General features: G+C 41.0%; 1 protein-coding gene across 4 annotated transcripts in view; it reads left to right on the top strand.

Annotated features, from left to right (window-relative positions):
• The window catches only part of LOC140141197 (dedicator of cytokinesis protein 7-like), an 85,413-nt gene extending 69,507 nt beyond the window's left edge, over positions 1 to 15,906 (top strand). For 2 of the 4 annotated variants that reach the window (XM_072162997.1, XM_072162996.1), the window contains 7 exons: positions 254 to 385; positions 1,562 to 1,696; positions 2,571 to 2,751; positions 9,158 to 9,303; positions 9,617 to 9,760; positions 11,336 to 11,445; positions 12,301 to 15,906. In XM_072162997.1, coding sequence (XP_072019098.1) covers positions 254 to 385; positions 1,562 to 1,696; positions 2,571 to 2,751; positions 9,158 to 9,303; positions 9,617 to 9,760; positions 11,336 to 11,445; positions 12,301 to 12,544 — 1,092 coding nt within the window. In that variant the 3' untranslated portion in view covers positions 12,545 to 15,906. Of the gene's footprint in view, positions 1 to 253; positions 386 to 1,561; positions 1,697 to 2,570; positions 2,752 to 9,157; positions 9,304 to 9,616; positions 9,761 to 10,820; positions 11,313 to 11,335; positions 11,446 to 12,300 lie in introns of those variants that run through there. The other 2 variants (XM_072162999.1, XM_072162998.1) reach the window with 2 other exon arrangements.
• Positions 15,907 to 16,655: the final 749 nt, after the last annotated feature.

Here is a 16,655-nt window from a genome sequence, read left to right as displayed (position 1 = left end):
AGCAAACCTGTGTGTAATTTTGGTTCAATTTGATGGACAGGATTTCAAGATATGACCTTGTGAAAAATTATAAGTTTCTTTTTGAGCTCAGTTTATAATGAGCAAATATTATCAAGTAGCAACCAATTTGTGCTTTCTGTTCATTTGAAGTGGTTTTAAGTTCCATGCATTTCTTTTCTCAGCACCCTCTGATTATGAAGCCAGATAGATGGCGCCATTTAAATATTTGTTTATTATTATTAAAATCCCCCAGGCTGGTAAATACGAGACCATGAATGAAGTCTACAGAATTTTGATCCCCATCCATGAGGCCAACAGAGAGTACAAGAAACTGTCCATCATACACGGCAAACTCCATGAAGCTTTCAACAAGATCGTACATCAGGTAAGGTTGTCTCAGGCATTGGGCTATTCCATTTAAATTCATCACTACCCCTGTGGAAGATTTTGGAAATATCTTCCATCGGGGGAGTATGCATTTTAAATAGAATGAACACTTTAGCAGCTTCATTTGAAACTCACCCTCCCTCAGTGGTTGAATTGTTCTCAGAGGGGGTATAAAATTCAAATGGAGCTGCCTAATGTGCTAAGTCCATTTGAAATTCATACTCCCCCTATGGAAGATATTTCCAAAATCTTCCACAGGGGTGGTGTGGATTTTTAATGAAATTCTGCATTCCTGACCGACTGACACAATTCTTTATTTTGATTGGCAGAAACCTTTTTTTCCTAGACAAATTTCTAACATTTCTGAGAAATAACAAGTCCTATTTGCTAAATATTCTAGTTGTTCCTCCAAATACAATTATTGTCTTGAGACCACAGAGAAATTGTATAACTATATATTTTGGTATAACACCTCCAATTTTGTGATACCAAAACTTCCACAGTTAGTTGATTGTGTATAGGGTGCATGCGTGAAAAACTCCACAGTTGGAAATTGGGGTGTGTGTGAGGGTGTGGGGGGTGAAACTTCAAGGTAGGAAACTCGCCTAAACTCCACACTGTTGGTGGGTCATACAAGAGGGGTGTTTTTTTTCTTTTCCCCAATATCTGGCAATCTGTATGGGGTACAATGATTTAACTTGGTAATTGGTAGCAGGGCCAGAGATTCTCAACCTGGTAAGATTTTCGAGCACAAAATATGATGATTCAGTAGCGGATTTGCATAAGATTTTCTTTGTTCCATTTTTTTTTAATGTTTTTTATTATTTATTTTCCTGTTCAATTTTTTATTACAATGTAGGGTTTTGAAAGTTTTACTTGCTGTATTTTTTCATAATACCAAATAGCATTTTATTAGAAACCGTACCTGTATAACGTGTGAAGTGCCTTAAGCGAATTGCACAGCATGAGTAGCGACCAAGACAAAAATGGTAATGCCGCCCTCTGTAGTCCAAATAATGGAAAGGGATGTGGATGGTTTATAGTGATATACTTTTCGTCAGTATGCATACATTTCAAGATATAATGAATGAATAAAGGAAGAAGGAATGAATGAATGAATGAATGAATGAATGAATGAATGAACAAAATGTAATTGCTTTTATTTCCTCTGCAGGGTATGCGTCGGTTGTTTGGAACCTACTTCCGTGTCGGTTTCTACGGTGCCAAGTTTGGCGACTTGGATGGAGAAGAGTTTGTGTACAAAGAGCCAGCTATCACTAAGCTGCCAGAAATAGCTCACAGATTAGAGGTAAAAAACAAGAATATTTAAATGGATATGCAGTCAATTACTTTTGACACCAAAAATGTTGAGGGCTCAAGGAAACCCTGCCACATCTCCATTTCAGCCATTTTGAGAAAATTGAGTTTGAGGAATAGAATTCTGGCCTGATAGGCATCTGTGGATTAAGGCTATTGTTCTGTGATTTTATTGGGCTATTCCATTTAAAATCCACACTACCCCTTTGGAAGAAACTTAGATGTGAAGTTGTTTTTTATAAAGTGATGCATACATTGGTGTGTGTGCCCACCAAGTTATTTCTTGTTTTTAAAGTAACCAGTGCTGTTACATACAATCTTAATTGCCAATTAATTGATTTACTCATTGGGAGGACGGTAAAAATCATCAAAATTCAGGCATGGGACTGCGCATTTATGAAAAAGTCTGGAAAAGCGCGTAAAATTGGACAAAAACACCTGAAAATGGGCTGAAAATAAATAAAACTGCAGGAATTTTGACATCAAAAAAGACTGGTTCCAGTGTTTCCACTGGAAAATCCCATGCCTGTTTGTTACTGTCATATATAGATGTGCTAACATAGCCTGCTTGTGGTTAAGCTGAAAGCTGCAATTTCTCTACTTATGTAGAGAAATAAGCTGTATGTATTTAAATGGGGCTTCAACTTCGTCAATACTGCTGTATTTTTTGTTTTTTGCCAAATTTATTTTCATTTCAAAAATACCTAATGACAATGCAAATGACTTATCCTTCAATTTAAGTCAATTTATAAATAATTTTAATTTTTTTTTACATTTACGCTGGAATCACTGAATGGACCATTAAAGATTATAACATTGTGTAATTTGTAATTTTTGCAAAAATTATTTTAATTCATCTTTCACAGAATTTCTACAGTGAGAGATTTGGACAGGAGCTGGTGGAGGTTATCAAAGACTCTAACTCAGTGAACCGTGAGAAGCAGGATCCCAACAAAGCCTATATACAAGTGACTTATGTAGAGCCATACTTTGATTATCATGAGATGCTACAGAGACCAACTTACTTTGATAGGAATTATAATATCAGTAAGTACTAATATGCCAACACTTTAGTCTGGTGCCTAAGCCAAAATCTGAAAGTAGCGTCCGCACAATGTTTTATTGTGTTTTCTATATCTCTGCGACCTACCGATTCAGAATCTGGTGGGTGCTACCCTGGCACCCATGAGCATTTTGAAATAAATGACCCCAAAATGACCCCTTAGGGTTATACAGGGGTCAGAAATTAAAAACATTCAAATATCACTTTATAGTTGATCAAATTATTTGTCTAGGCCCAAGGATCACAAATATGTATTTTTTTTCTCAATACGACCTTTGGTTCAGCGCCAGTTGATTCATAGTTGTGTGCCCTTAAGGTGCACTGAGCCTGGATGCGCTCTCTCTCTCTGTCTCTGCACTCGTGGAAGCTACATGTGCCTGGTTGTGATTATCACATTAGATTAATCCCTCATCCTTTTATTGGCGTGGTGGCAGCTTGGATTGAAACCAGTCATCTCTGAAGTCTCTCAGCTGACCTTCCTGACGAAATTGGTGGTCATCTTGAACCCTAAATGTGTGATCTTTCACAAGACTGTGAGCGACCAGTAAGCTTAAAACAGTAAGCTTAAGCCTGCAAGGCTGCATATTAGCTTTTATTCTGGTTCACATACACGAGTGTAAAACAATCAGCAATGGCCACAACACATCGTGCGCCAAGCAATGGCCTCTAACAAAGAACGAAACAATAAACTCATTTGAAAGCTGGAAACATAACCTCCAGTATACACTGTCATTAGACCCAAGCTTTTCTCCCTACTTGGTTGAAGGAGCGGTATGGGGCAAAAGTCAAAACTTCCCTCTTCGAGGTCTCACTAACGACGGTGAGGACATACAGGAAGCCCAAAGGAAAACAGCAGTCCAGAAAAATGCTGCATTGGAGCTTATGCTTGGACAAATAGCCAACTATTGTCCAATTATCTCACTGAAATACAATACTCAAAAACTGCACCAGCCTGAAAAAGATATGGCAAGCCATCCGTCTCCATTTTGGCTTCCAAACAACAGGTGGCCACTTCCTAGAGTTCAACAATATTACCCTTGGCCCTGATGACGGCCAGAGGACTTGTACCAGCGCCTCGTAGCATTCACGAAGACAACATCATGCGTGAAGGAGGCGGCATCAGTCACCATGACCAAGTCATCGATGAAGATGAGGAGATTACGCCTACACTCGAAAACTTTGTAGTGTTAACGTGGTTGCGTCTTATAAACCCTGATCTGCCCGATTAGTAAAGCAGCGATGCGGTACAGAGCTAAGATCCGCACCTTGGCTTCTATCAAAGCCGAAATTTCTCAAGCTCTGGATTCGCTCCTGGATGAGCTGAGCTCAAACGATGCTGCTCACAGCATGCGCACTAGTAGTCAGCGTAGACCGATGCCTAACTTGAAAGCTAAGAAATCATTTGGTAAATCCTGCCCTCTGTGTGAGCAAGCTGGTCGGCATGACCATGCGCATTTCTTAAGCGAGTGCTCGTACCTCCCTGAAAAGGACAGAAAATACCTGGCCCAAGCGCTCGTCAGCTTAACATCCTTGATGATTGTGACAGCGACTCAGATTTAGCATGCGCCTTTGTTGACCAATCTGACCTTAGTGCGCAGCCCAATGTTCAGACAGCGCTGCGAATTCATGTTGATCAGTCTCCTTATGTAGATGCATTCCACAAGCACCATGCGGTCCGCATCACCATTGACAGTGGATCCACTGGTAATCTCATTCGCGAAAACACTGTCCAACGATTAGGATGCCCCATTCATCAGAGTTCGAAGCCTGCCCGTCAAGCTGATGGGTCATCCCCTCTTAAGGTAGTTGGGGAAACCACCCTCACCTTTACTCGTGACAGACACTCCTTTGTCTTTAAAGGTCTAGTTGTTAGAGACCTTGACGAAGAAATCCTTGCAGGTATTCCCTTCATGAAATGCAATGATGTCGCAATTAGCCCTGCTAAGAACCAAATCATCTTGACAGATGGTACAATTATCACTTATGGCGCCAACAAGAGCCCCAAATCCCAGCACACTGTTCGTCGTGCCCATATACTTCGTGGACCTTCTCAAAACACTACCATATGGCCAGGCTCATACGTTGAGGTAAATCTCCCTGCAGACATCGTTGAATCAGATGCTACTTTTGCCATTGAGCCCCGTGTTGATACCCCGCTCGGTGGGTTCCTACCGCCCAAACAAGCCTGGCCCAAGCCTGATGTAATCACAAGTATTGCAGGCAGGGTTCGCATTCCCAACAATACTGGTGTGCCACTTGTCATCAGAAAGCATGAACATCTTGGCCAGATACACACTGTTTTTTCACCATCACTAACTTCTAAGCCATCACACACTGCTGCAGCAGCATCAGTCAGTGTCTCAAAGCCCAGTTCACCGGTTAACTACTCAGCTGCTGTTGCCCTTGACCCAGATGGTATACTTGGCACTTGTGAGCAATCCAACTTCCGCAGTCTTCTCGATGAGTACGATGAGGTTTTTGACCCTAGTTTCCCAGGTTACAATGGTGCTGTCGGCCCTTTCAAATCTGTGGTTAATATGGGACCGGTCCAACCCCCCAACGCAAAGGTCGTCTCCCATTGTATGCACAGGATAAACTCCAAGAGTTGCAATCAAAGTTTGATCAGCTTGAAAAAGCAGGCGTCTTTGCTAGACCTGAAGATGTCGGTGTGTGTGTCGAATACCTTAACCCGTCCTTTCTTGTCAAGAAGCCTAATGGAGGCTTTCGTCTGGTTACTGCATTTGCTGATGTCGGTAGATATAGCAAGCCACAACCCTCTCTAATGCCCAATGTGGACTCAACATTGCGTTCAATTGCCAAATGGAAGTATTTGATTGCCACTGACTTGACTAGTGCTTTCTACCAAATCCCTTTATCCCATGAGTCCATGAAATACTGTGGTGTTGCAACTCCCTTTCGTGGGTGCGTGTGTATACACGGTGTGCCATGGGTATGCCAGGTTCTGAAACAGCCCTTGAGGAACTGATGTGTCGTGTCCTTGGTGACCTCTTAGAGAAAGGTGTCGTAGCAAAACTCGCTGATGACTTGTACTGTGGTGGTAATACTGTGGATGAACTTGTTGAGAATTGGCGTCAAGTTTTACAAGCTTTGTCTAAGTCTGGGTTACGTCTTTCTGCTTCCAAAACAGTCATTTGCCCCCAAAAGACAGTAATTCTGGGTTGGATTTGGTCAAATGGAACCCTTTGTGCTAGCCCCCATAGCATCGCCACACTTTCCAGCTGCTCGCCTCCAAGCAAAGTTGGTGGCATGCGGTCCTTCATCGGTGCATACAAGGTTCTGGCCCGTGTCATTCAGAATTGTGCCAGTCTGGTAGCCCCATTAGATGATGCTATTGCAGGGCACCAATCAACTGAAGAGCTTACATGGTCTGATAATCTGGATACTGCTTTTCACAAGGCTCAAGCAGCACTGTCTTCCGCTAGGGCAGTCACACTTCCCCATCCCAATGATCAGCTTTGGATCATTACTGATGGATCCGTGAAGAAACATAGCATTGGGTCGACATTGTATATTTCCGCAATGACAAACTCTTCCTCGCCGGGTTCTTCAGTGCTAAATTGCGTGATCGACAGCCAACATGGTTACCCTCTGAAATTGAGGCGCTGTCTATTTCTGCCTCCACCAAGCACTTCAGTCCCTATGTTATTCAGTCCAAACACAAGACATGTATCCTCACTGACAGCAAACCTTGTGTTCAGGCATATGAAAAGCTCTGCCGGGTGAGTTTTCAGCCAGTCCTCGCGTGTCCACATTCCTCTCCACTGTCAGTCGTTTCCAAGCATCTGTTCGGCATCTTGCAGGATCAGCTAACACCCCCTCAGACTTTGCTAGTCGTAATGCCCCTGGCTGCACTGAGCCCACTTGTCAAATATGCTCCTTTATCAAACGTGAAGAGGAAGCAACTGTCCTTCGTGTTTCCGCACATGACATTCTGTCTGGGAAAGCTAAGCTCCCCTTTGCCAGCAAAGCAGCCTGGCATGCTATTCAGCAGGAATGCCCGGATCTGCAGCGAACACATGCTCATCTAGTTCAGGAATTTTCGCCCTTCAAAGAAAGCTACTTCTGTCAAAGATGTGAAGCGCTATTTGCAGGTTGCATCTATCGCTAGAGATGGCCTACTTGTTGTTCGTCGTGATCAACCATTGTCCCCAACTCGCGATTGTATTGTTGTTCCCAGACAGGTCTTAAATGGTCTTCTCACTGCCCTGCACATCCAACTTGACCATCCCTCCAAACATCAGCTCAGTTTGGTGACCCAGCGTTACTTTTATGCTCTTGATATGGACAAGGCTATTGATCAAGTGACATCAACTTGTCACCAGTGTGCTTCTCTGTCCAATGCTCCTAAGACATTGATCGAGCAGTCCTCAAGTGACCCTCCCGATGCAGTTGGCATTTCTTTTGCAGCTGATATCCTGAAGCGTAGCCGCCAGCTAGTCCTTGTGCGGCGCGAAACCGCAACGTCCTACACAGCTTCTTGCATTGTCGAGAATGAACAACATGGCACGTTGTGTGATGCCCTGATTCAATTGTGCATTGAACTTCGTCCACTTGATGGCCCCCCTGCAGTCATTCGTACTGACCCAGCACCAGGGTTTGTTCGACTCGCCAATGACAAACTTCTCACACGTTACCATCTATCGGTTGAGATCGGTCGTATTAAAAATAATAACAAGAATCCTGTTGCTGAGAAAGCCATTCGTGAGCTTGAAGATGAGTTGCTCAGACAAGATTCTACAGGTAGTCCGGCTACAGCATTATCACTTGCCATTGCTACTGCAGCCCTTAATACTCGCATCAGATCCCGAGGTCTTTCAGCCCGTGAGATGTGGTTTCAGCAAGACCAGTTTACCAATGAGCAGGTTCCTTTCACTGATTGTCAAATGATTCAGGCCCAGCATGCCTTGCGAAAAGCCAACCACCCACACAGTGCTCATTCAAAGGCCCCATTAGCCTCTGCCTCCCCAGCAGCAGAGTTGGAGGTTGGTGATCTTGTCTACCTCTACTCAGATCGCAAGAAATCTCATGCTAGAGATCGCTACTTAGTCACTACTATCGAAGGCCCATGGTGCAACATCCGCAAGTTTGTGGGTTCTCAGCTTCGGAATACTTCTTATCGTATCAAGAAATCTGAGTGCTTTAAGGTCCAGTATTATCCTGACCTGGATTCTCGTCCCTTTCCCAAGTCGTCTCCACCCACCGAGGATTCCGAGTTTGTTGAAGTGGTCACTGAATGTACTCCCCCAGAGCCTCCTTTCATACCTGGCGAGTTGTCCACACCTGCTACTTGTGACCCCCTGCCCAGGAATGCTAATCACTCGCACCCCAGTTCTGAGTCAGATCCTCGCGATCCCTTGCGCGATAGCAGTCATAGCTCCAGCAATACCTCCGGTTTGGTTGCACAGTCTAATCCATGTACCGGTAACAGCAGTGAGGTTAGTGAAAGTATCCCCCAAGCTAGTATGGTTGGCCCTGAGATCATGCCACCATTGCTTACACAAAGGCGTTCCGCGCGCCCTCACAAACTTCCTGAGCACCTGAAAGACTATGTGTTAAACTAAATGGACAGGTCACTGTGTACTATGACATTAATCCATCATCGGTGTCCTCCTATATGGTCACTTCATTGAACTTTGAACTGATTTACGTATGTCATTTGGAATTCTAAAAGAAAACTCTGGAACTGACGTTTACTTCTTTGAACTTTGAACCATTTTACATTCATGTTGAATGTCAGTTTGTCATTGCAGACAAAAAGACTCTTGAACTGTTGATGTTATTGACTGTTGGCACATTGCCTATTTTGAGTGTTCTAACCAGCAGTGTCTTCATTCACATAAGCTGTTAGATTGGTTTCTGCAAGTCAGTTGTTAGTAGTAGTTGTTTAGTAGTGTTATCCTCACTTCCTTGTGAGGAAAGTGATCTTTTTTTTTTTTTCTTAAAAAAAAAAAAGAGAGAAAGAGGTAGTTACGCCAGTTGATTCATAGTTGTGTGCCCTTAAGGTGCACTGAGCCTGGATGCGCTCTCTCTCTCTGTCTCTGCACTCGTGGAAGCTACATGTGCCTGGTTGTGATTATCACATTAGATTAATCCCTAATCCTTTTATTGGCGCAGAAGTTCTGTGCCACAACAGGAACTTGATATGGCGAATGCATTTATCTTATTTTATCATGTGATAAATGTGTGTAAAAAGTAACAAAGTGGACTAAGGGGGAAAAGTGGATGAGTTGAAAAAGTGCTTACTTGGAACTGGCCATGTGTAACGCTATGGTAAATCTGGGACAAAGTGTTTAAAAACAACACCACCATTTTTTTTTTTAATTGGACCACACACTTTAAATGTTTTGAATACACATCCTTCCTTCACAGGACGTTTCATGTATGCAACACCGTTCACCAAGGATGGCCGAGCACACGGAGACCTACAGGAGCAGTATAAGAGAAAGACGATCTTAACAACCTCCCATGCATTCCCGTACATCAAGACAAGAGTCAATGTCATTGAGAAGACTGAGGTAGGGTAATCATTTTCATTTTGTCAACCACAGCATGACTTTGATACGCCTTCGTCTTACCATGCTGTTTTATAGGATCGAACATTGATTGCTCTTAAAATAGGCCTACATGATCAAAATCAAACATGGTCAAAAGGTTAACTTGGACACAGCTGCACAGAATCATTACACCCACATAATTATCACATCGTCAACCTATTGCCAACCGAGGGTGTCTATGTAAAGGTCTTCCATTGTTTCATCAAGTGATTTTAAGTTTGACTCATTTGAATTAAATCCATAACACTGACAACTTCACAACCTCTATTTTCAGATTGTGCTATCGCCAGTACAAGTAGCCATTGAAGACATCCAAAAGAAGACAAAGGAGCTAGAGGTCGCGACCTTAACTGAACCTGCTGATGCCAAGATGTTACAGATGGTGCTCCAAGGGTGTATAGGAACTACAGTCAACCAGGTGGGTGTTAATTGGTGGTATTCTCAACAACTTGTATATGTCGCCTGTCAATCAAACTCGGTTAATTTTGCACCTCCAAACATACAAACCATCTCAATAGTTAAAGCCATATTGTACCTTGTAGTTTTCACTCCCGAAAGGTCCATCAGGGACTATACTGGAAGTTGACAAGAGTGGTCTGGTGGTCTGTGATATTTCTATAAAAATAGATTAGTATTTCTTTTCCATAAAATGTTAGCTTTTACTGTCAGATATGTCCCCTTTGAATTTTGACCCGAACATTGGAATTTACTACCAGCGCCAATGCGTGTTACTCCGGCGGTCGTAATACGGTAGGATCCTTTGATGTGTGTGTTTGACCATCCCGCACACCGTGTACGTTCTGTGCTATGAACATCGCATACGCGTTCAACTAATATTTCCATCGTAATAAAAAACGTCATATTAATACGGTTTATTCAAAATCGATTTTGACATAACTATGGCACCTAAAGTTTTGATTTTTGCAGGGTATCTTTGTTGTAAATGTTGCAATATGGCTTTAAGTCTACCTAAAAGTACTATGTCAAGTAACTTTTTGCCTTGTAAAAGTACCATAATTTTTTGCTATTTTCTGGGATTCCTTTCTCCAATGAAGGCGCCAGTTAAGGGCGGTAAGGAGTTTGATTGACAGTGACATCAGATGCAAACTAGTCTTTTAAATTCAGTCTTAGATTGGCTGCTGAGTGTTTAAAACAAGCTCTCGTGAATGTTAGAAGTCTGGAATAGAGACTACACACAAACGGAAGTCAGTTTCGTAGGAAAGTGGATCAGATGCTCAAATCTGACGATGTCTTCCAATGTGATGGTCGAAATATTAGTAAGGAAAAACTGGTTTTGTCAAGCAAAAATTATTATTTGAAAATTATTCCACGAAAACAAACAGTGACAGTGTGAGTTTATCACCACACATCAATACGCTTGGCCTAAGGGCAATTTTCCCTCTATTCCTACAGTCTCTTTTTCACTCTCCCTCTGTCTATCTGTCATAATAACATGTAACCTGTTGCTTGTTTTCTAGGGTCCAATGGAAGTAGCCCTGGTGTTCTTGGGTGATACAGTGGATGGAACCAAACCTCTAGACATCTATCATAATAACATGTAATCTGTTGCTTGTTTTCTAGGGTCCAATGGAAGTAGCCCTGGTGTTCTTGGGTGATACAGTGGATGGAACCAAACCTCTAGACATCTATCATAATAACATGTAATCTGTTGCTTGTTTTCTAGGGCCCAATGGAAGTAGCCCTGGTGTTCTTGGGTGATACAGTGGATGGAACCAAACCTCTAGACATCTATCATAATAACATGTAATCTGTTGCTTGTTTTCTAGGGTCCAATGGAAGTAGCCCTGGTGTTCTTGGGTGATACAGTGGATGGAACCAAACCTCTAGACATCTATCATAATAACATGTAATCTGTTGCTTGTTTTCTAGGGCCCAATGGAAGTAGCCCTGGTGTTCTTGGGTGATACAGTGGATGGAACCAAACCTCTAGACATCTATCATAATAACATGTAACCTGTTGCTTGTTTTCTAGGGTCCAATGGAAGTAGCCCTGGTGTTCTTGGGTGATACAGTGGATGGAAGCAAACCTCTAGACAAGCATCATAACAAACTAAGATTATGCTTCAAAGATTTCTCCAAAAAGTAAGTTTTTGTAGGATTGGTTTAGGCCTATATGCTTTAAAATGATGTTCAGTTTTTTGGTTTAATAAGCTTGCAAAAAATGGAGGGAAAACATTCCTAGAAAAACTAACCCGAACAAGTATATTCGAACCCATCTTTGGACTCCGTTTTAAGTTGGAAAATTACTAACATTATACAGTAGATAGACTTCTTAAGCACAGTGACATAACTACAAAAAAAGGAGGGGAGGGGGGTGCATTTTACCCTTCAGTCAGGACCCTTGCCCCCCCCCTCCCCCGTACAAGCTGATAGTTTACACAGCTGTCTAAGGCAAACATTCCAATTACCCCCTGTGAATGGTATTTCCCCCCAGGATTATGAAAGGCTAGTACACCAATGTTCTATGTACTGATTGAGAAGATGTGTGCTGAACAGCTAGCTGTTTTGAACATCATCTCAATCAATAAGGCATTACCAAAAATTAGGAAAAATAAGTAAAAAAACAACTAATTAAAGCAATAAGGTTACAACAGCTGCAATGTCGGATTGAAAAGTTGTCAAGCTTCAGTCATTTGTGGGCCAATCTTCATCAAAAAACCTTTAATATAGAGTCCGAAGTTTTCCATTTTACGGGAAACGGAAGAAAATCTCAGAATCGGAAGGTACAACACGGAAAATGACATTTTTGTATGATGTGACAAAAATTGTTAAAAGATAAGAGAAATAAATGTTAAAAACAATCATGAGTTGTGTATGTCAATTTTTATGACAAAAATACTGTTTAATATTACGGAAATAAAGGTATATTATCAAGGCATGAACCCCAATATTTTTAACTTAATTAGTTAATTAATTGTTACAAAACTTTGTCCTCAGGTGTGGCGATGCTCTTAGGAAAAACAAGAATCTCATAACCCCGGACCAACGAGAATACCAGCGGGAGTTGGAGCGCAACTACCATCGTTTCACTGACCGTCTCATGCCGTTAATAACCAATAGGACACGAGTAGGGAGTGCGGGGAGCACTGGGACACTAAAGAGAGGCAGCAGTAGTAAGCTGATGGTTAGGAAGGACTCGACAAGCTCACAGAATAGCATCAAATCTAGCGAAACACTTTAAGTCTCCACTTGCTTTGAACATTTTGTATTTCTTTTTACTATTGTACGGACATGACCAATATACAGTTTGTACTCAACATTATCGCTCGCTGTAATGATATTTGAGCGACATATTTTATAACCTCTGTAATGGTAATTCTGTCAGTGAATTTTGGTCATCACAGGGTTCAAATGTATAATCGGCTTTATGGTAGTATCACCGCTGTACACTTTTGCTCAGTTGAACTGTGGTACACTTTCGATACTGGGCTATTCTAGTGTCCGCATACCCCGTATGGAATACATGACCTTAATCTTCCACACAGGGAGTGTAAATTTCAAATGGTGTTACCTAAATGGGTGACTCCATTTGGAAACTACACCCCTTGTGGGAGATTAAGGCCACGTCTTTCGTATAAGGTGTATGGATTTTTAACTGGAATAGTACAAAGTGTTGCATATAGCACATATCAAGGGATCAGAGCCAAAAGTACAAAAACATCAGGTAATGATACAGGCGTTTTTCTACTTAGGGCCTTCTGGCGCTCTCACGTTTCATACATGTTTCACTTAATGCTTTATAATTTTGATGATAATTTTGACATGGGGGTCACAACTTCAGAGTTTTGAGAAAAGGGGCAGCTCCCCCAAAATGATTTGAAATCCCTGCTATGGCTATCCGTAGACTGTGCCTGGAAATACAGATTAAATATGTGACATCACACAGTAGACTGTAAAATCGCACCAGCTAAATTTGCACGCTACAGAGCCTGAAAAAAAGATCCCGCGAATCACAAATTGACACACGTATGGGCGCTGCCATGGGGTGCTAATGAACGCGTCGCCAGCACAAGCGTCCAACTCGATCAATAACGCGTATAGGGCGATACAAGTGCACCTCACGCGCCGGTAGTTCCAGGATACGCGATTACAGGGTCAATGGCCACTTCCACGCAGTAACACACTTCTGAACTGAGTGTCAGGGCCCTGGTGACATGATCAAGGGGAATGAGTCACATGTCGACCCTGGTCGAAAATGAGGTTTACATATATGTTTCTAAAGAGGACAATTAGAGCTTTCAGAAACTGAAAACCCCATGTTGATACGAGTTTTCTTTGCAAAGTGACGTCAATTTATCAATTGCTGAAAACAATATAAAACAAAAGAATTTTAACACATTCTTTGCCAATATCTCAAATTAAATATTAGCGACATCCGACTTATTTCCCTGATCGTGTCACATATATTAACTGCATAGCAGGATATTTTTGCAATATTAATTTTCACAACTTCCCAACTGTTCTGAGCAGCTTTGTGGTTTCTTGTATTTGCAATTTCAAACACCTACATATTAACCCCATGGGCACTATCTGCTGATATAACAGCCTCTAAGAACTATTTTGATTGGTTGCAAAGAGAGCTATAACATCTGTTGAGCCAATCAGAGATATGGTAAGATTGGTCAGTAGGGCTGATGGGAATTAAGCTTAAAATTGGTGAGAGATCTGAAAGCTCTTTTTCATTGGTTACTCAAATGCTTTTATTATGTAATTAACCAATCAGGGGAACTGGTCAAAGATATTTTTACAGCCTTTCAAATTCATTGTTCTGAAATTAACTGCTAAATTCACAATTTCATCCTCAAAAACATTTCCCGCCATACAGTATACCGATGCGTTGTATAATGGTGCTGTCTGATGAATTATTGCAGTGGACAAAAAGAAAGACCACAGCAACAAAAAGGAGTATCCCCTTATACTTTGCAGTACCATAAATATAACCATGCATTTGCCATTGGAAGTGTACACAAAATCCCTCATTGCAACTTCTGATTGCTCAATTAATCAGGGGTGCCGAGACTTGTTTGAAAAAATATGACTCTCAAAAGTATTGTGAAACTATCCATAGGTCTTATTATTTAAGCGGTTCTTTGGTGCACTGCAATGCATGATGGGATATTCCTTTCAGCTGTTGCAAAAAAAGACACTGACAATATGTCATCTATTTATTTACTAAATTTATTAATATTTTGTACATATATTCATGTATTACAAAAACATGTAAAATTCTAGCATTTTCTATCATATTGTGTTTTTTTTTCACAAAGGGACCACTTTAATGTACATGCATGTAACCTAAACCTACTTACTATGTGTAGATGTAGAATATGTTATTTGGCATTAAAGGGGCATTTCGTGATCCACAGCCTCATCCCCCCACTTTTCCAAAAAAAAGTTGAGATTTTTACACCACTGGATACCTCTGGCTACATAATGTTTATGTACCAAATATTTCTTGCAGATTTATAATTTGTTTAGCAAAAATATCACCAAATTTGAAATTCGTTCTGGTGCACCAGAACGAAATTACAACACATTGTCTATGGAGCAGTGTAATACACATAATCATGCATAACTCGCAAACGCAAAATCGGAATCAACTGAAATTTTGGAAATAAGCTTTTTTCGTGGATATCTACTGAAAAATGTCATAAAAAGAGGATGCTAGGATCACGAACTCCTCCTTTAAAATATTTTGTATCATCTACTTCAATCAAGCAAATTAATTTGGATAATGAGTTGCAGGAATTCAGCTCTTTTTTTGTAGTCTTGATAACTTTGGCACCACGTCTTATTTGGTCCAATAGTACTATCGGCGCCCGCTTAAGAACCTATGACTCTTTATCATACCCTGGTGATGTACATGTAATTGTATCAAGCATAATAATTAATATATTGTATCAAGCATAATAATTAATATATTAGCGTAGTGTTTCATTTAAATGAAAAACAAAAGCAGTATGCAAATGCTTAGGGTATGATAGAAAGAGCCATCGGTACCTATCGGCGCCGATAGTACTGTGGGACCAAATAAGATGTTGTGCCCTAGAGGTCCAAATTGGAGTATAAAACACTCGAAGCATGTATGGTCAAAATAATTAATGATGCATGCAACAATATTTATCATTTTCCTGTTAAAACAGTGGCAGCACCAGAATCAGTTTGCTTTTTCTGATGGGGGTTGGAATGAGGGGTGCAATTTGTTAAGAGGGAAACAAAACTTAAAAGTATCTCATAAATTGGACAATGTTTATGACAAATAATGGAATTTTCAGAGGTTATTGTTCTGATGGGGGGGGGGAGGGGAAATGCCCCTTGGTGCTGGCACTGTTGACAGCGCTTTTCATGAGTTTGTAATTCACTTGAATCTCAAGATCCAGTACCCTAGGTTTAAATGGGCTATTCAAGCTGAAATCCATACACCCCTACGGGAAATTACCTTAATCTCCACCACACAGGGTGTAGATTTCAAATGGAGTCACCCATTCAGGTAACTCCTATTTGAAATTCACACTCCCTATGTGGAAGTTGTAAGGTCATGTCCAGGGACAGGCGATTTGCGTGGAACTTTCTTTCCGCGCAATTCCGCGCTACATGATTTGCACTGAAAAAAAAAAGTTCCGCGCAATTTGCTATTTTTTTCCGCGCAAATCGCCTGTCCCTGGTCATGTCTATAGAGGCCATCAGCATTTGTCATCTTGTGGGTAATCGACACAGTAGCATGGAATTATATTGATAACTGGGTTTCACTCACCCACCCACCCACAAGATGGCTGAAAATGACATCAATTTGAAGCTTGACCCTACCCACCTCAAGACGTCGATAATATGCCGAGGCTTGAGGTGGGTAGGTTCAAGTTTCAAATTGACACTTGCATACATGTAAGTAAACATCCTCTATAGTTGGCTTTTTAATATTTTGAACAAGCTAACAAATCATAAATATCAAGTGAAAATTAAATCATATTATCATCATAAAGAATGAATTGAAATATATTTTTCATATATTCTAGTTAGTACAAGCCATGTGTATTTATCATAATATTGTATGTTGTAATAATGTATCCGCTCAGATTAAATTTATCAATAAACTTATTACAAAAATACGAATGATTTGTTATGGTCATTATTGATTGATGTTAAGGTTTGTCCTCCATGTACACCAAATTTGGTCCGAACTTTGGTTAAATGTCGATAGCCCAAAGGGCAATTAGTCCAATTACCAAATATGAGTTGTTGTTACCCTAAACTTCACAATAACCTACAATGATCATGCGCATATTTTTTTTTGG

This window comes from Amphiura filiformis, chromosome 19 (assembly GCF_039555335.1).
Source record: "Amphiura filiformis chromosome 19, Afil_fr2py, whole genome shotgun sequence".
NCBI lineage: Eukaryota > Metazoa > Echinodermata > Ophiuroidea > Amphilepidida > Amphiuridae > Amphiura > Amphiura filiformis.
This window is presented reverse-complemented; position numbering and strand designations above follow the sequence as displayed.